A 20,402-nucleotide genomic window follows, 5' to 3' on the forward strand; every position below is an offset into this window, starting at 1 on the left:
CATCTTGTTTTTTTTTACCTTTTTCTCTTGCGTTTGCCTTCTGCTTGTTACATCTTGTTCGTTCGTTTTGGTTCATTCGTTCGTGCGCGCTTTGTGCAGCGCTGTTCACTTCCACTCTTCTTTGCCATGTGTTTGCTGCCTAGACGAAAGATTCATCATTGTGCATTGTGAGATTTCTGTTCAAGCAGAGACACAAACAAGAAGAAACAATACGATTTGATGTTATGCACTTAGGCATTCAGGTATCGGGCGGTGATTAACATTTTGGCCATTGTATTCGGCGGTGAAAAAAAAACTACAACAGCAACGGTAACACCGAGAGATCACAATGACGTGCACTTATCCATTTAAAGATCATTCGCATCCACATGGTAAACGCATTTGAACAAGTCGAATTATTGAAAAAAAAAACAAACGAACCGCTCGGCTCAATCGAAACACAACCGAATGCATTTTTGTGTCGTGTCTTTGGTCTCTCTATTCATTTTCCGTTCGGATTTTCGCTTTTTCTTGGATTTACGTTTTTATCTTCCGTCTTTGAAAGTAAAAAAAGTGCAGTTGACGAAAATGTGAAAAGAAAAAAAAAAACAGAGGAAGCAATTTGTTGTTGTTTTTCACCTCCAGTTAAGGTTTATTATTTTTAAATATTCTGAAATGGCAGGCAACAAGCGAAGAGGCTAAGTGAGCATCACCATGTAACGGGGGCAACAGGGGAATAATGATTGCAAAAGTAGTGAGTGTGGCAACTGTCAGTTTCAATAAGGTTCAGTGCTTGTTTAAATTGCATTTGACTCTAAGCAATTTGACCAACCGAACCGAAGCATTTTCAAATTGAAGTGTGTTTGATTTTGGTTTGAACATGTTTTTATTTCTCTTTTCTCAATCTTCCGATTGATGCTAGCAGCGTGTCTCGACTTGGCAGCTTCAACAATATTTCAACAATTTGTAACGAGACTATTTGCTTTCTTATACGATGTAATTGACGAAATTCAATCAAAAGGCATTTCAATGAGCCGGAACGTGAACGAACTTACCGAAAATTGCTTACGTCAAACAAATCACGGACCGATTTTTTAATTCGACGCTGCAATTTTCATGCAATCAGTTCGTTTGCCGGGGCTTTGATGGGAATGAGATTGATATGCTCGTTACAGCCAATGAGCCAATAATTGTTATTCAATTAAAACTTGGGATCAGGGAACAGACAAAAAAATCAACGCACAGCAAAATGTCATAATTCTTTTTGGCGTTCAACCGCATTATCTAACCATGGTTCAAATAATTACTCATCAAGTCAAAACATAAAAACATAAACAAGCAGAAGAAGCAGCAATAGCAGCAGATGCGGCCGCTGAATAAACCATGCAATTTATGGCATTCGGTAACTGAATGCGTCGAAAACACAAACAATCTCACGCTTCCATTGTTTTATTCACTCCAGTGTTTAATGGTCATTCGCGCACCAGTGAAAGTCAATTTGTCTTGATCACTAAAAACATAATTCATTCAGCAGCATTCTATCGTCAGCCCGCATTTGAATTTCATTATGTAACCGCAGAATCATGACCATCTAATGAAATCAAATCGATACCCAAATGCCAATAATTCAAACCATTTATATCTAATTAGATGACATGAAAACCATTGTGCCAAATTATTCAATTTGATTTGATCAGGAAGTGAAAGATAAGATAATCGCCTGTGAGATCGAAAGCATAACTCATCATAAACAACGAAAACTAAATCTTAGCAAACTCTTCTTTTCGCTTGTGGTTTACAATTGATTCCATTGTTATGGTGAATCTATTCAGATTAGTAAAAAGTCATTACTCAACAAAAACCACAATGATTTAAAGGGTATCAATTCATATAAATATTTGGTGTACAGACGATATGGAATATTTGCCTCACGTGCAAAATCGGTAATCATGTGTCGGTCTGTGTTAAAATCATAGTATTGAATGATTACTTTAGCCGCGAATAATAACAATAATTTTGTAGCGAATTTTCATGAGAATTCAATTTTCGGTGAAATGCCTCGATGGGGCGATTACCGGGGATCTGTTCGTGATGATGATTGATCATGAAAATTAATTGACTCGTCAAATTGCCAACTTGAAAAGCGAAAATGCAAGCTAAACAAATCATTCGAAGAATGTACATCAAAGCTTCATTCGCTTGTGCCAGATCATTCCGGATATCGGTTAGTAAAAAACACATTATGTGGAATTGGCGTCATTTACATACATTTAATGAGCGTTGACAGCTGATTCATACGATTTATTCATCACTTCATTGATTTCGTATTATGTCAATATGATATTGAATCATTTGATATGGTTGAATTGTGTTAGTAAATATATAATAGGGGAAATTGGGGAATTCCGGGCCACAGTTTCTTTTTCGTTCATAATTTTGTGATAAATATAATTTTCTTCAAAATTAGAATATCTCAGTTGTAGTACGCCTTAAATCCTACCATTTGAGTATTTTCACTTATAAAAATTCAACTTTGCTAAAACCAAATTTGGTGGTTGGCAAAAAAAGGACGTTTTTGACATTTTCAAAAATCATGGGGAATTGCGGGCCACTTCATGGATTGACATAAAACAGACAATATATTGGTGAAAAATGTTTATTGATCGTTCAAAATGACAAAAGAAATTATTTTAAATGAAATGAAATTGAAAAATCCTAAAATCAAGATCAAAATTAGTCCGATAATTCGCAGGTAGCGCATGTAAAAGAGCTGGTCGTCATATTGGCGCATTTCAAGTGAACTACTTGGTCGCATGAATCGCAATGAATGGAATTATTTCGATTGAGCTTCTTTGGCATATTTTCCTTGCAAATGATGCAGATGTAAACATCTTCTTCTTCTTCTTCAGTAGAAGATTGAGTGAGCTGTTTCTTCTTTAGCGTGGTTGATACAGCACTGGCTTTGCGCTTCTTTGTTGCTGGTGGTTTTGTTTGTGCATCCTTTCGTTGTTGTTATTTTTCCAATTTCTGGCTCTGTCTTCGCATAATAACTTGGCATCGGTGTCATGATGACTACGAAATTGTCGAAAAACAAAAATATATGTTTAAAAAGGACACTTAACTGATATTTTGTCGAAATTTGGCTTGAAAAAGATTGAATGTGCAATAAACATGCGTTTTGAACTCATCTAATGTCAAAAATGTAGTGGCCCGTAATTCCCCAGAAAAAATGGCCCGGAATTCCCCAAATGCTCATAATTACAAGATGGTTGCGCATGACTCACTGAATGTATCTTCATGCAAAATTCCTTTTGTGAGGCGGAAGAATAATGACACACCATAAAAAAAAACATACTTACCTGAATTTATTATCGAAAAAAGGTCGTTTAAAATATGCAAACACGATGATTAGAAAAAAATATTTTAGAATTTTTGTAAATGCACTTATTGCAGAGGGCTAACAGCACGTGTTCACGCGTCGAGTGGTGATAGGAAACTAATATTAGGCTAAGACATGACAAATGAAGCAATTTTGACTTGTCTAACTATTCAAGTGACAGAGAAAAGTCGGGTGGCCCGCAATTCCCCAATTTCCCCTATATGTTACAGTTTCGATTCAAAACTTTTTTACAGGATTTCTTATGATAAGAATTGAATTTGGTAAAACAAAGAAAAAAATAAAAACTAAAAATACAACGGTAAAAATACGAATTTGGGGGGTTTTATTCAAAGAAAAAGTGATCATCTTTGAGATTGAGATTGCGATACTTTGCAATCAAGTCGAATTTTTCGTATATTTTATCATTCTTTGTGAAAAAAAGAGTCGGCAAATCTCAAACTTCAATCAATATACGCGAAGTCTTATACTGTTCTCTCATTTCTAATTTGGACAACCCGTGAAAAAATAATTTGAAAGGTTTATTTCACTTCCGAAACCCATGATGAATAAAGCTGAAAAGGTTTTTAGCAAAACCTTACGAATTATTTTTATATGCAGTTAAAGCGGTACAACAGCAAGTTTTGAGGCTTTCCAAGTGATCGCGATTATTCCAAATGAAATCAAACAATAAATGATTTGTAACAACTAAACAATTTAAAAATAATTATGGATTTGATGTGGGTTGCGTTTTTCTTGTTTTCTTCGTACTCCTTCATATATTTATATGAAAATCAAAATAAATTTAGTTACGGATGAATAAGCGAAACTGTTTTTAGACTTATTGTGCATGTAGTCACGGTTAATTTTTTATTCGTATGACATATGGATTTCTGCAATAATTAGTTGTATTTTGGGATATTAAAGTCCGATTTGCACGCGTGTGTAAGTGTGGAAACATAGACGCGTGCGCGCTACTTACCGAAAGTAGCCGATGTTAAAATTTGCGTGAGCTCAAAATTTCGGTAGTTCGGGAGTTGTCTCTTGATTTGCGAATTTTCAGTGTGAGTTGATTTGCGGTAAGTGTTGAATCACATCGCGAGAGCAGATAATCGAAATTCTGGGATTTTAATAAATAATCTTTGGAGTGGTTGACGATTATTTTTTGGTTAAGGTGCTAGGCGGCAGTGAAATAAACTAACGGACTAAATAAAAACCAAAGGAATCGTTTTAAGGTTTTTTTTATTGCGACACTAGATACAATTTCTTTGTTGAATGTTGTGATTTTACTAAACTAGTGATGATCGTTGTGCTTTGTTTATTGTCTGGTGTATTGGGTCTTTGAGCAAAAATCAATTTGGGAAACGAACTGAATACGAATAAGTTAATTTTGAGAATTTAATTTAATTGTCGTGCAAAGTTTGTGAAAAACAGAAAATTAGTAAAGATGTATGGAAGGTAAGTTTTTGTTTTAGTGAAAAAGTGCGAATTTTATGGAAAATATTAAAAACGAGCGAAACATTTCAAGATGATAGGACAGATTGAGGCAAATCATCAGTTATATTTTTAAATTATTGTTAAATTGCCTTGGGTTGGTTGTTACCCGCACATTCGAATTGCGACTTGTGAAACGGCTCGCATCAACAAAAAAAGAAACACACACACGAGCCGCCAGTTTGGATGAAGGCTGAAAATGATCGAATAATATGCGAATTTCGTTTTTCATATTATATTTCTCGGCGTTCTATGTGTATCAAAAATTGTGAGAGCCATTGCTTGTAGCGTTGTCTTGGTCGAAACATCTCAGCCGCGCGCTGAGCGAAAGAGCGTCGCTAAAATTAGAAATGATATTTATAGAGTAAAGGAAAGTTCGTATTTCCTTCGTGTGATCGTTGGTCAGTGCGTTTTTGCGGGTGAATCACGTTCAATGGTGTGTGCTATACACGATTTTCGGCTTTGCTATTCGGCGTTTTGAATTTTCCAAGGGAATCGGTCGGCCACACAAAAACTTAATGAAAAATAGTATAATTTATGACATTTCAGTGTAGATTTTATTACGACTTTTGCAAATTCAATTTTGCGCTTTCAGCAATTCCGACTATCGCAAGTACTGTCGCTCACCTTTCAAGTTGTTTGCGCTCAAAATGCACCCAATTTGCGGTAAATATATTCCCTAGAATTTTAGCGTTTGCAAAATGAAGCGGTTAATTCGACGAAAATAAACACATTTTCAAAACGAAAATTTTCCAATACATCAGCCATTCACCACGCATCTGGATCACAACTCAGACTAGATTGCAGTAGCCGATTTCAACGATATTTTTTCCTCAAAGACTGAATGAAAACAGCTGAACGGAAAACGCGCACAAAATTTTATTTTCAACAGGAATTGCCCTGAAAATATTTTAGATGAAACGGATGTGTTCGTCGACATTTGCTCCATTTACTGTTTTACTCGATTCAAAGAAGCTGTTTTGTAACTCATATTCTCGAAGTGGAATTGGAAACGACGTAACTTTGTGGTTTTCAATTGATTGAGCCCAAACTAAAGTTGTTATTTTCCTGTTGTTGTAAAAGTAAGAAAAAGTAGACATCGTCATCAACATGTCTACTAGTACCTACTTAACAGCACTAGGTAATTCTAGATGGTGGCTTATGTGAATACAATTTTATTTTGAAATGAAGAAATAATATATTATGATGAAAATTTGCTCAATATTGCAAAGCAGGACATGAAGGCAAAATCAAATATTTTTGCCTACTATGGCCTACTTAACAACAGAAGCAATTACTTTGACTTAACACGAGTGACTGTGATTTCTGAAGCAGAATCCAGTCATTTAAATACCCAAAAAATCAATATCAATCGTCTGATTACAAGTCTTTATCTCGATGGCAGTTCTTGATGTTGGGATAATAGACATGTATCACCTAAATAGACCAATTGTTGTTCGTCTTTCTTATCATTTGGTAGTATTTTTCATGTTGTATGTGCTCTTCTTCTGCCCCAGAATGAATACAAAAATAGTGTTTCAGTGACCTTTGCAACTGTTTCGCATTTCACTTTTCATGCGTAAACATGTTGAAGACAAAAGATAACTTCTTCTTCTTCACCATCTTAATTTTGTTTGTACAGAAAATAACACAAAGTCCAGATGGCTTCAGCAATTGCCAAGATTACAGAAATTACAATTGTATCATTTTTTTCTATATTTTCATTCCATATTGAAACAAATGTAAGCAAAACGAAGCATGTACAAAGTGCATACGATGGTGGAGCATAGGTTAAATAAACGATTTCTTGCGAATGATCAAAGAAAAATTGCTTGCAAACGATTAAATTGTTATCGTGTATGATGAATTATCACATCGTGCATCGCAATTTGCCGTGAATGCATTCAAATGACAAAATCATTTGCAACGAACTCTCAAGACAGCTGTTAAATTATCTTCGGTCAGTCAACAAATTACGACTTAATGTTTACAAAAACGATTTACATTACATGCCATTTATTTCCACTAGTCTGGTCTAACGCTCGCATAAATCGGCATTCAATGAACCCAATCATGAATAATTTAATTGACCGGTTCCGTTGAACGTAAAATGGCTTCTTTCTCTCTAACGAGACGACAATTTCCACTGTTTGTGCGAAAATCTCCCAAGATCACGCCGATAAAACATAAATAACAAATGACGCGTTTCTAATTTAGTCAGACCACGATTTTGTGCGCAACTGCGTACACATTGGACTTGGTGTTGGTGCGATTTTATAGCGGAGATTTGAAGCAGGAAAATGTTGTTGTTGTACGATAAGAGAAATTTTTTACTGAAAAAAAGTCAGACATGTGATTAATATTTAGCATTTTGTCATTTCAAAAATGATTGTAGGAAAAAGCCGTTTAACTTTTCTCGAATGTGAAGAGATCGAGAGTGTTCTTCAGATGCGTGTGTCACATCATTACAGTTCAATCTTAGCACAACACAAGCGTATGATACGATGTGTGCATTGAACTTGAAAACGGAAAACTTGAATTGCACACTGTTCACCATTCATATTCATAATGCAGTTTCTGGTTGGCTGTAGTCGAAGTAACCGAAACGTTATGCGCGACAGCTTGATAAAGATGCAATAAGGAATTGGAAAATACGTTAAGCATAAATGCGTTTTGCTTTCACTCATCGTGTGCGCACACCTCTCACGCGATTACAATCCGCTTAAATGGGAATAAATCGGACCGAAACAAAAGTGCATCAATCATAAGAAGAAGTAGCAGAAAAAAACTGAATACATAATAATATAAAAAAGAAGAAATATTTTTGAGTTGCCGCAATCATTGCATGAGATTCAACGTACGTTTCAATGGTAATTAGAATCGTTTTTTTTTGCTAGTGCCAAGCAAATGAAATAGAAATCTGTGGAAAGTAATTGACTGAACTGATTGAAACATTTGTACATTTTTTGCTTGTTTCCCGGCGATGGCGCTCCTTCACTACATCTTGTACACATTCACGGATTTCTGTCTGCGGTTGATTGACACCAGATAATTATTGGCATTACTGAACCACTGCTGTGGAACTGCGAAACCATTTGAAACGAAATTTGAAAATAGCTTTGAAATGATCGCATTGAATAATAGGGTCCATTTAATGAGATTATGTGTCTATCAGGGGACAATCACTGTTGACATTCAGACACTCGTGCTATCATTCGACAAACAGCATTTTAACATTGTTCGAGAGAAATCAATCTCATACATTGTTCGATATTTATCGTTCATGTTTCATTAAAATTCCACTGTGTGAAATGGATTTCGGTAGGCATCTGTTTTTATGTCGTTCATTCTCTTCGACTTTCCATAATTCGATTGAATAAAAAAAAGATGTAATCTCGAATAGAAATTGAAGCGAATTGTATAAAATATTTTGATGTGTGATTTATGCATGACTTGATACGCTCCGATTACAGAAGAAAAACCAAACGCAAAAAACTGTACCATCAATACTATAATAATGCCCATAATAATAAGTCGAATTTATGGCACCTCTTTCTTGCTGACTTAAACATTTTTGAGATATTTATATAAATTCTTGTGCATTGATTGGGTGCATTTAAATGCAAATTGTTGCTTTTGTTTTCCTTCATATTAAAACTCTGTTGATTATTATATTACTTTTCCCAATGTGTGAAATGGCCACTGAACGAAACGCAAAACATACATCGTTATAAAAGAGAAACAGTGAATGCGCTTCTAATAGGAGTTGCGTGTGCTGTGTGTATTTTGCTGTTTCGTCTCTGTTTTTCACTTTTACAACAAATTCCCGCTACCAACTGAATTCAGGTGTAGCCGCAGCATACGCGCGTTTTGTGGTTTTATCAATATACCATAATATTACCTGCATTTGCGGTTTTATCAACAGTCTTCAATCGACTGGCCACGAGTGCAAATCAGCTCTTTGTTAAGTCTCCATTTCGTAATAACGATCATCAAATCGATAAAAATTTGTTACTTTGTTTTTATTCCGAATTTTGGTGAACAGTTATAAAAACAGAAAGAAAAGATAAAAAAAAGATAGAAGTAAATAAGCGCGCCTCCGTAAAGTGGTGAAAACAAAATAAACAATTAATGAATGTCACTCAATAAATCAAATGACAAAGAATATCTTTGATACAATTCCTGGTGAATGATCAATTAAAAATCCGCTCAAAATAAGAAGCGATAATGTCATCGTTCAAGTCAAAATCATCGGTGAAGTTTGGTGTGAAACCACCACAACCACCAAAACCAACCAATTTAAATTTGAAGTTAAATCGATTTGTTTATACCAAGTATCGTGCAATGCTTGGCTCATACAATGACAAAGCCAATGAAATCATTCATTCGCTACCCACGAAAAAGTCCATTTTACATCAAATGGATCGTCGTTTTAGCATTGGCAGTAACAAAAAAACTTTGTAAGTATTGAATCGACGTCCACCTAAGAATCTGTTACCAAGTGAAACATGCGTATAAAATTGGATTAGTCTAATAAAAATTGGATTACTGTGTTGTGCATCAAAATATTGATTCCATTAGCTAGTAATAGTCACATTTCGTGAAATTAACACATTCGAATCAATCTTAAACTGACGTCATTGCATTCGGATTGAGATAGATTCACTTTTTGGAGAAAAAAAATTGAATTTGAAGTAAGGAAGCTAAGGCCAATTTATCATGTGTGCACTGCCTACGAATCTCGAAATGTAGATAGTGAAGAAATAAAAAAATAGAAAATTGAACTACAGATGATCACATTAATTAATACACGTTTCGAAGGAACAAGGTCAAAATTATTGCAAACATATACTTGTTGATTGGTACATCTTGTTGAAAAAAAAACTAGTAGTTGAGCAATCAAGCGTACCGCAATACATTTTTTCTTCTATATATTCAATACAATTCGAGTGCCAAGTGTTCACTATATACACACCATCCAAAAATATCTTTTACAACGGCATTGCAAAATTATTTCCACGCTTAAATCAACATCCGATAGACTGTTAACATTTTACGTATATAAAATCGCATCACAAGCAACTGATTCATATAAATGTCTTAGCACCAATGCGACGGCGGCTTGAATCAAAATATCAAATGACATCGAATAGAATAAGAGAGAGAGAGAGAGAGAGAGAGAGAAAACAAAATGAAAAGAAGCGATAAACTAGCGACAGAGTGTCTTGAGTTAAGTATAAATTATACGGTCGGCCGTGGGTTGACTGAAAGCCAAACAGTAACATGTGTATATTGGTGGTGACTTGTGAATAAAATGATAAGCTCAGCGGGTGCACAATATTTTGTCGAGCGGACAAATAGATAAACATCATAAATTGTATGTCATTTGATGACCGAAAGACGTACGCTAAGCCAGTCTCCACCATCAGGATATTCCGAGAAGTTTCCACCTCATTCGAGTAATTAAGCGGATACAAGTAAATATGTATCGTTTGAATTGAGTCAATTTTTAAAAATACTCTGATAATCTCGTCATCGAATGACAATGTTCGTCTGGTGTCGAGTCGAGCGCACATTTTCATCCTCTCAGAAAATCATATACACGTGCAGCAAAAAACGACTTTTCAAGACCTGATAATGACGTGTAGATATACCCGCAAAAGGCACTGTTTCAATCGGTGTTTGATTTTGTGTATCCAAGTGGAAATTACCTTGATTCCACTAATAATATTGCGGTTTTATCGGGAACGTGGACGAGCTGAAGATCATATAACCTCGAAGTTGTTTGTGATAGCTTTGGACAAATGATATTTATTGAGAAAGATTCTCAACTATAGAAAAGAATGCGGAAATGTCAATTGGCTTCCACAACAAGCAAGGATAAATTGGTAGAACTCAAGTACATATTTTGCGTACGGATGAAAAAGAAAAATGAGCTCAAGTCTCGTTAAGAGCAATGAACCTTTGAATTGTATATCAGGGATATTATGACGATCCGCCTGAATTAAGTGAAACACTAACTAAATGCAAATATTTCTCAATTTTACACTTGACGAAGATTTTGTATTTCATTAAAAATACAGAAGCGGTCACTTTTGTATGCGATTCGCTGTCGACTATTTTTAGACAAAAATAATAAATTCAGTTCAAAAAATCACGCAGAAATACGGTGGCTGAATCACAATTCACGTAACGATCTCTTTTTGATTGCATCTGCGCACTCTCCACTTCGAAGATGAACGCGTGAGAGAGAGAGAGAGAGAGACTCTGTCTGTCGAATCGAATTTTTTTTTTTATACAAATATTGTGCTCGTGCCGTCTTACCATCAAAAATATAATTGTACTGAATACTCAAAATCTCTTCGCTAATTATTTTGAGCAATTAGCTCGGCTAACGGCTTTTCTGAAAATGATTTGTACGAAGTATCCTAATTATAATATTTACCAACCTGATTGATTCTCGCTGAAACATGATCGCATCATACTTTCAAATTAGACGCATTAAGGTTTGTGAAACAAACGAAACAAATGAAAAAAATAAAATTGTGTTTTCTTCAAATTTTCAGAGCGTGCAAAGCAGAAGCGGTGATAATTTGAAACAAATATTTCACCTGTGACTCAATGAATTATAAATAGAGCTCGCGTTATTTACGTGCATCTTACATGCATTGCAAATTGTATACTCGCACTTCATTTTTTTCTAATTGGCATACTAGGCGACATTTCGGAATGGAATGCGCATTAGAATGCAGTACGATTTGAATCACCATTTTCTTACCCGAGCCAAACAAATAACGCTTACGTGGAAATAAAATTGATTGACATTTTTTCTCATTGAATAGCTCGGCGCCACCTCCTCCACCCGTGCTTAATGGATCGATTCCGGCTCGACGTATCGCCACACAACCACAACAAGAAATGCCTTCATGTGTACAAGCCATGATGACAAAGGACAAGAAGCCGTTCACATATACGCCCGGAGGCATCGATTTGAGCCAAATTAAGTCCCCACGGATGGCCCAACGCATCAGCCGAAACGCAAACATGGAGGGGGTTACGAATCAACCGAAACCATCACCATTGGCACAGGTGAGTATTGACACCTTGATTGACACAGTTCAGTGATTGTTTCTTTGTATACAGATGAACGTTTTCCCGTTTGCTTATATTATTAAAATGTGTTAATGATGGCAGAAACATATTTCATGATCAAGATCGGATCTTGATAAAATATTTTAGGAAACGAAATATTTTATTAATAATTATTGACATCCGATCATAATAACGAAATATGTGTATACTGTTGTTAAAATAAAGATACATAGATCTACGTATATTTGTATTTTTCAAATGTAGAAAGCTTGTTTACTTCAATTTACTAAAAACACTTTAACAACAACAAAAAATAGCAAAACACACATACGGCTGCCTCTGGTCCTCCCCCGCCACCTTCAATGCCTGTGCACGCCTTGCCTGTCCAAGTATTTCCACAAGGTCCACCAGCACCTCCACCCGCGCCGAAATCAGCACAATTGAATGTGGCCAACGGGAATAAGTCACCGTCGATGCAACGAAAATCGCCACAGCCACAATCATTTGAGCCACCACCGTTTGGCTTTCGGCCGGAAATCAAAATTCCACCAAATCCAATGGCCAATTTGAGAAAAGTGGCACCACCAAAACCAAAAGAAGGTATGTGTCAAATTTGTAAAACATTTAGCGTTACACATATTTGCTTTTCACCCACAGTTGACTGGTCCGAAGAGTTTCGTAAAGAGCGATCAAAAAGCCCAATGCCAGGTGCTGTGGCGCCAGAGCCAATTGCTCAAGAAACTCAATCGCCTGACTCGTTTAACGTCCAACAACAATATAACAAACCAACGCACGTCAAAGTTGATTCTCCAATTAACACAGTGCAACAACCATTCTTGCCACGGCAAACATCACTAAAAGAAAGCGATAAAACGCCAACTGACCAAAATAACAACTTTTCAAGCAATAACTATGGTGGCAATTTCAATCAAAGCTCACCACAACAAAGAATCTACAGTCCCTTTGCTTCATCACCACAACCGAATTTGCCAAAGCCTTTGAGCCCAGTTAAACTTAATCAACAAGAAGAAAACGTACCAATCTACGTTCGATCTTCACAGCGCGCTACTTCACCAAAACCGCCAACACCACAACAAGAATTCGGCCAAACGCAACCATCACCTGTGTCGAGTTTTCAACGACAACCATCGCTGGAACAAGCACAAACCCCGATTTATACACGATCGCCACGTAATGTTACTGCTTCGCCAGTTGTTGGAGGTCGTAATGTTACCGCTTCACCAGTGAAACAATTTAATCAAACGACGTTCAGTCAACCGAACACGAACGATTCAACCGAGAAATATCCAATCTATGTGCGTTCGTTCCAAAAGCAACAGGCTCCACCGGCACCAATACAAACACAGACAAGAACACAAGCCCAAACACCACCAGTGAGCGTTCAACAACCACTTTCTACTGCTCAGCCTTTTGTCAGCGAACCAGGACGACAATATCAGCAACAACCAAATCGATCTGCAAATAGCAATGCGCAAGGTACACAAATGCCACCTTGGATGAGACGAACAAACAGCAAAGAACTTCCTGAATGGGCAAATAACAGCGACGAATTTAACCTACCAACTGCACCACAATCGAACCAACCGACAAATCAACAAACGAACACGTTCTCAACCAATTCGAACTATCCAACAAATGAATCAACAACTCAATACGGAAATAATAATTCAAGTGCTGGTGTATCAAAGGTGAGTTTAGTGCATTTAAAATGTATTTCGAAGAGTTTCAATTCAAGGGTTGAATTTGGTTTTTAGGAACGTGTTGTTCCAATTCAATTCGAGCAATCGCCAACGAAAACTCCAACTTCACCAGGCTTCACAGCTCAACCGTACCAAAGCACTCCACCGCAATACAATCGAGTGCAGCCACCACCATTTGCGCCAACTGGTAAGAATTAATCTGAATGCGATACGCTATTTGGAAAAAATGAAATTGAAACTCTATTTCCAGCTTCAAATTATGCATCGACCTACAATGATCCGCATAAATTTGTTGACCAAGGTTACAACAATGTTCAGAATTGGGATATAAGCCAGCGTGTAACATCACCGACAGCAAAATCAAGCGATGGCTCTCGCGTTATTCCGATCAAATTGGAGGACGGACATCCATACATAGATGGGCCAGTGCACGTCATTCAAAGGTAACCACTAACTCACTGCACTTTTTTTTGTCTTTTTTTCCGTCATTCAGTTTGTGAATTTCTTCTGCGCACACTAATTTCAAGAAAACCACAACTTGCAAACGTCGCACTGATTTAGAAAGTATTTCTTTTTGAGCAGCTTTATGCACTGCATTGTGTGCAACTTCGCCACTCACACGCGAAACTGTCAATAAATCCACATAAATTTGTTTAATATGTTTCTATCTTTGAAAATTCTCAAAGATTTCTTGATTTGATTTTTTTTCTTCAATTTTTGATTTTTGAAATGTGTCGCAAAAAACTGTTTTTGTTTGATGTTTCGCTAGCGGCAATTATCGATTTATAATACATGACTGTCCTCTTGCAGCCGAGCTACAATATGTAAAAAATAGGCTCAGGTATCCGATTTTAAGTTCTAGTGATTTTATTTTTGTCGGAACTCGTGATTAACGCCATTTTTGGTTGTTCTGGTTTCGTTTTTGTTCGGCTTTGAATCAAGCATATACCGTCATTTGTAATCTTCTTCACACTTCACAAATGATAATCATTTTTCAAAATATTCATGGAAATTAAGTATCAAAATTGGGAAAAAGAGAGGAAATTTTGAAGAAAATAAATATTGGCTCCAAAATTCTTATGAGGCTTGATTTCTACCATGTTTTTTTTTCGGAAAATATACGCTGAAGTAATTTTTTAATCTTTTTTATTCTTTTCTTGTTTTTGTTTACTGAATCCAGAGGAACCCTGTATTATATAATCCCAAATCACAATTCATAATAAAAATGTTATGTGAATCGTTTCAATTTAATTCAACATTTTAGTGAACCAACCATTTTAATTTATTGTTCGTTCATGGTTCATCACAGCATTATTTAATATCTCGGATAAAAATTGATAATATATACATGTTAAAATTTGGTGTGCATTTTACATTGATCATATGGAAATATTAGTGATCACCGACTTATAAGGTCATTCAAATGAATTGAAAATTAACTCGCAAATCATGTGTGCTTAGTTTGTCATCTTAAATTTGTTTATTACTTTGTTGAATTATGATCTTATCCATTTAAACCATATTTTTCTCACATATATTTCTCTTCTCATATTTGCTACATAAATCATAAATCGCCATGATTTATTGAACATATTCATCAACTAAAACCCAATTCGCACGATGAATCCCGTACAGCGATGCTCGATCCACACCAAACCAATCGAAGTCGTTCCGTGTGTTGCAACAGATAACTGACACCATGAAAGTGGATCCGAACGAAACAGCTGCACCAGCTGAATTACATCAACCACACTACTCACGTCCACTTGGAGCACAAGATATGAACGAACATCAATTGCGCAAAATGAAATTAAATGAGGGTATGCATAATCATTTTGGACAAAAGTCTTTCTTTTTCGTTTAACCATCACTTTCTTTTTGATGAACATTAAATTTTATTTTTCATAATCTTTAAAATGGCAGATCCTTCAAAAAACGCACCATCCTTTGAAGGTACGAAGCCGCATAATTTTTTCCATCTCATTTTGACTAATATTCATTTGTTTACGTTTTCATTGAAAACTAGCTCGTTTCCGAAGTCAATTCCCTGATTGGGTACCATGTAAGCCACACAGTGTTCTTCAATCGGTGATGAGACCAGACAATGACGGTATGTGATTAAATGTAATATAATACTCAAATGTACATAGATAGAGTTATAAAATAGCTGTTTCAAAACAATTCCAAAGCCAGAGCGCAACTACTAAATTTATTGAAAAATTTGAATTGAATTGGATGTGTAAATATCGAAAAAAAGATCTGGATCCCAAAATTAAAAGCAATTTTTTAATGCCTCACTTTTAATGTTCCTTGCTCAAAAACGGATTGCTTAGATTTAAGTTAAAATCTATCTAAGTACCCTACTTAAACTCGATTAACCCAAACTTTTATTCTTTACTCTGTATTTTAATGAGATGCACAGTTAAACACATACAAAACTCTTTTTTAGTTTCGTGAAATGTACAAAATTTGTTGCGCAAAACTAAATGATATGTTCATCTAAAGTATAAATAAGTAGACTTTGGAAAAACTTGTGTTGAAGATTCGTGCATAATTTCTCTTGGACATCTCCTTCCAAAAACATTGAAATTACGATCATAAAACATGATAACTCAACGACTCACTTCGTCGATTTAGGGTACAGACAACAAACTCACATCCATCCATCCACCCAGGAGCTAAAGAAAAAGATCTCAGTCTAAATACCTTGTTGACAACTGTCATGCTTTCGTATATCTTCTATAAATTGAAACCAAATCAAACCAAACCAAAAAAAAATCTATGATAAAACACATTTGAATTCATAATAACATTTATCTCTCACATTTGTGTATTTTTGTAGCCGATGTCCAAGTCTTAAACACTGATAAGAACGATCATTTGAACTCATTTTCCCATTTGAATAATTCCTTTTCTAACATCCCTTATACGGTGTCTATGCCACCGGATACACCGTTGCAAAGTGATTGTGAAGACTCGATTGCTGAAGCGGTTCCATTGCAAAATGATGATATTTATGAATCATGCATTTATGATTCGTACTATGATAGAAGTCCACCAAAGAGCAGACCAGTTTCATGTTATTCCGATTCATCAACAATTGTACCACGCATCGTGGTCACTCCAACTCAAGAAGACAATGAAAAACGCCGTGCAAGTATGACCAACTATGAAAATCTGACGGAAAAAATGGCCAATCAAAATAAAGCTTTCGAAAAACTCACATCAAAACTCAATCAAATTTATACCATTGAAGACGATGCAAATAAAACCGAGTTGAAGTGTGATGAGAATAACGATTTGAACTCTGATCAAAAGCCGATCTTCAATAATCAACCAACTCTTCCAAGTCCCTTGTCAAATAAATCAACAAACTTTGAAAATAGCAAAATTCTACAACATAGTCAAGAATTGGACAGCTCGCAATCAGAAAGTGATTCGGAAACTGAACAAAATGATTCGCATTCAGAGCAACACGATGCAGAAACCTTTGACACGTATGATCGCAAACGTAATGACAGTTTGTACGAAATTGAAGACATTCGAGAGTCAGAGCTTCATTCCGACGATGAAAGTGCGGATATAATTGAGTTTATAATCGATAATAGCGGTGATGCGACGTCGAACTGTGATACAGTGGAATTTAATGATCATTTGAGTGTGATTTTCGAAGAAGATGAACATTTGCACAGACGTGTTAAATTAGACAGTATGTGCTCAAGTAATTCGTCGGCGACTTTGGCCAATGAAGATAATGGAAGCAAACATTTCGACAGTGCAGAAGCAGAAGAAGAGGAAGAAGAAGAAGAAGAAGAAGAAGGTGATGATGTGTCGGACAGTGATAATGAGGAGGATCAAAGTACATCGGTTACTGTTCGCTTGCCATTGCGATTATCGTTCAGCCGATCATCGAATGACGAAGAAATAACAACCGTAATGGTTGGAAAAAGTGAAATACAAGTCGAAGAAAATGTTGTAACGACTAAAACACTCATTTCGGAAGACTCGGCGCCAGATGTAAGTGTCTGCGTAAGTTTGCGACCAAGAAGTCGCCCATCGTACAGTCAACAATCATCTGTGGACACATCAAATAATAAAAGTGTTGATGATTACAATGATAATGATGAGGATTCCGAAGTTTCAGTGTCAGTATCGCTGCCTCTGAGACATCGCACACTGAGCCCAGCACCATTAACGTATCGACCATTCACAAGGCAGCAGACTTTAAGCCCAGTGCTACACCGAAACGATGAGTTTGAGTATAAGTGTTGGAACCGTGGTTTTAGCGTGGATCGCTCCACAAATATCCCAAAGCTTAAAGAAAGTCATTGGAATCCAAGAGAAGATATTTTCAGGGAAGAATACAAATCACAAGATATTTCCAATGTCGACGAGAGTAGTCAAAATAATGACGAATGTAAATTTTATGCTAACGAAGATATTTCAAATGAAAATGAAAATAGCGTTGATAGCGAACATGAGCCTGAGCCTGAGCCTGAGCCTGAATATCTGTCGGTACGTGCTAAGATCGCAGCATTCGAAACAATACCAATTAGTAAAAAGGAAGAATTCCATAGACAACATGCTTGCACATCTTTCGATGAACCAAGCGAACAAGATGAAGTGAAAAATACAGACGTAATGAAAACCCAAAATGACAATAATAATGAAAATATTGAACGCAAGGAAGATTTCAAATTTAATCAACCAAATTACATCCATCATCTACAAAATCAAAGTAATTCACCTATAAATTATTCAAGCTACGCGGAAACCAACACACCAAATTACAGTTCATACATAGCAAGCGATTACACAATTGTACAACCAATTCCCCAATATATTGAGACACAACAACAATACATGCAGCACACGGAACAGCTACAAAATGTTGATAATAGCACTGAAGAAGAAGAAGAAGATGAAGATCCTGAAAATGACTCCAAGGCGAATCTATCGGTCCAACAAAAGATTGCTGCCTTCGAGCAACCATCATCCTGTCCACTGGCAAAAATTGATGCTCGTCATGAAATAACTATGGCTCGTGAAGCGAATAATGTGGAAAGCATTGGCCATCGGTTTTTGACCGAAATAAATGAAAGTCAAGCGCCAAATTGTCAAACTCCAAAGTTCGATGGTTTTCGTGTTCAAAACTTGAACGAATCTCAACTACAGGAAATATGCAAATCTCCATCACCAAAAGTGTTACAGACTCCAAATCAAAGCGTTCAAACAGAACCTAAATGCACAAGCAAACCACAGTCAAATCAGAATACCAAATTGAATAAACTCAGTTATATGCAACGTTCAACTGTCGATGAATCGGAAATTGAAGAAACTGATTCGGGTGTCGATATTCATCGTCAAATTTCGGAAGACATCGACACTGAATCTGAATGCTATTCCGAGCTACGAAAATTGACTCGATACGAACGAGCACAAACACACAGTCGTCTCTTTAAAATATTGAGTCAAGAATACGACAGTGAATTGAGTGATACAGAAAAAACCAAAGTCGAAGAAGACGTAGTACCATTAACTCGACCAAAGAAAATTGTGCACAATGTTTCCATAACTCGCAAACAAAATCCAGAACTCGTGAAACAGGCTGAAACAATGGCCGAGCGTCGCGAGCGTTTACATTTGAATCACAATAGCACAAGCATTGATGCAGATAATCCATCGTCATCTGCTTCACCATCTTGTGTGTCACCAACAAGTATGACACCGTCTGTCAATGAAAAATTAATTGACGAGCTGGTGCAAAGTGTTTTGCAACAAACAAAACGTCGCAACCTTCGAAATATTCCGATTGAAAAGATTCAATCCGCTGCACGACGTGCATTGATTCAACAACAAGAAGAAAATGATTCCTGTTCATACAGTTCGTTTGATTCGACGCCTGCTTTGACCCCGCAAGAGTTCCATGATGATTATTATGACAGTGACGGAGAGCGAAACATGGATATTTTCCCATCAAAAGCATTTAAGCATTTGCAAGAACAGTCGGTGTACGGACGAAAAAATAAACTTTGGGCAGCACGTTGTCCACGTGTGCTCAGTTCAAAAACTGTCAACAGCGATCTGAGTCGGGTCACCGAAACAAGAGAATCACAATCACCTGAACGAGATCAACAATACGGTTACAATTACTAATTCCCTAATTCCCTACTTCCCATTAATCCAATTCGCATCTCCTGTCGTTCCCTTGGCATTGAGTTCAAACACCATTCGTTCAGTGTTCAAAGGCATGCAAATACTGTTATGTTGTTGACCACGCATACAATCATTCGCAATGCCCATCAAATCAACTCGACACTAAAACCCATACATACAAAAAAAAAACAGAAAACGCAAACAATCCATTCACACGAATTAGCTAGCGGTTTGCGAAAAAAAATAACAGTTAAAAATGAAGAATTTTCTCATCGAAATGAAAAGAGTTCGTTAGAACGATAATTTAATTGATCGGCTGATTTTCTTCATATTCAATTTATTGATAAACATACCGATTAAACTAAGCAAACACCCACACACACATAAATAAGAAACGAATAAAAAGGTATTTGAAATAGCAAAATAGCCACACACGTACTAGCTGTATTGACGTTGTTTATTGTTGTTGTTTTTCTCACTGGCAATAATTTTTTTAATTCGTTTTTTTTTCCTTTGATTTTTCGTTTACAATTTTTATTTTTTGTGGTTTTTTTACGTACGATCATATGAGGCTGTGAGAATGA

General features: G+C 36.2%; 1 protein-coding gene across 1 annotated transcript; it reads left to right on the forward strand.

Annotated features, from left to right (window-relative positions):
* Positions 1–4,407: 4,407 nt before the first annotated feature.
* LOC129568711 (uncharacterized) lies at positions 4,408–20,014 on the forward strand. Its single transcript, XM_055446955.1, has 11 exons — positions 4,408–9,309; positions 11,692–11,938; positions 12,259–12,541; positions 12,599–13,650; positions 13,717–13,849; positions 13,913–14,105; positions 14,432–14,503; positions 15,298–15,482; positions 15,586–15,615; positions 15,689–15,772; positions 16,463–20,014. Exons 1-11 carry the CDS (start codon positions 9,077–9,079, stop codon positions 19,816–19,818), a joined length of 5,868 nt encoding a protein of 1,955 aa, XP_055302930.1. The 5' UTR covers positions 4,408–9,076; the 3' UTR covers positions 19,819–20,014.
* The last annotated feature ends 388 nt before the right edge of the window (positions 20,015–20,402 follow it).

The sequence above is a fragment of the Sitodiplosis mosellana genome, unplaced genomic scaffold, assembly GCF_009176505.1.
Source record: "Sitodiplosis mosellana isolate CC-2019 unplaced genomic scaffold, AAFC_SMos_1.0 Smas_scaffold_21, whole genome shotgun sequence".
Taxonomy (NCBI): Eukaryota; Metazoa; Arthropoda; class Insecta; order Diptera; family Cecidomyiidae; genus Sitodiplosis; species Sitodiplosis mosellana.

Bases quoted from the DNA above. Each gene is read 5' to 3' on its own strand.
- LOC129568711 (XM_055446955.1), top strand. From the start codon at position 9,077: ATGTCATCGTTCAAGTCAAAATCATCGGTGAAGTTTGGTGTGAAACCA. The intron at 12,542-12,598 runs GTATGTGTCAAA...TTTCACCCACAG, and splicing joins ACCACCAAAACCAAAAGAAG to TTGACTGGTCCGAAGAGTTT. The intron at 14,106-14,431 runs GTAACCACTAAC...ATGTTTCGCTAG, and splicing joins CCAGTGCACGTCATTCAAAG to CGGCAATTATCGATTTATAA.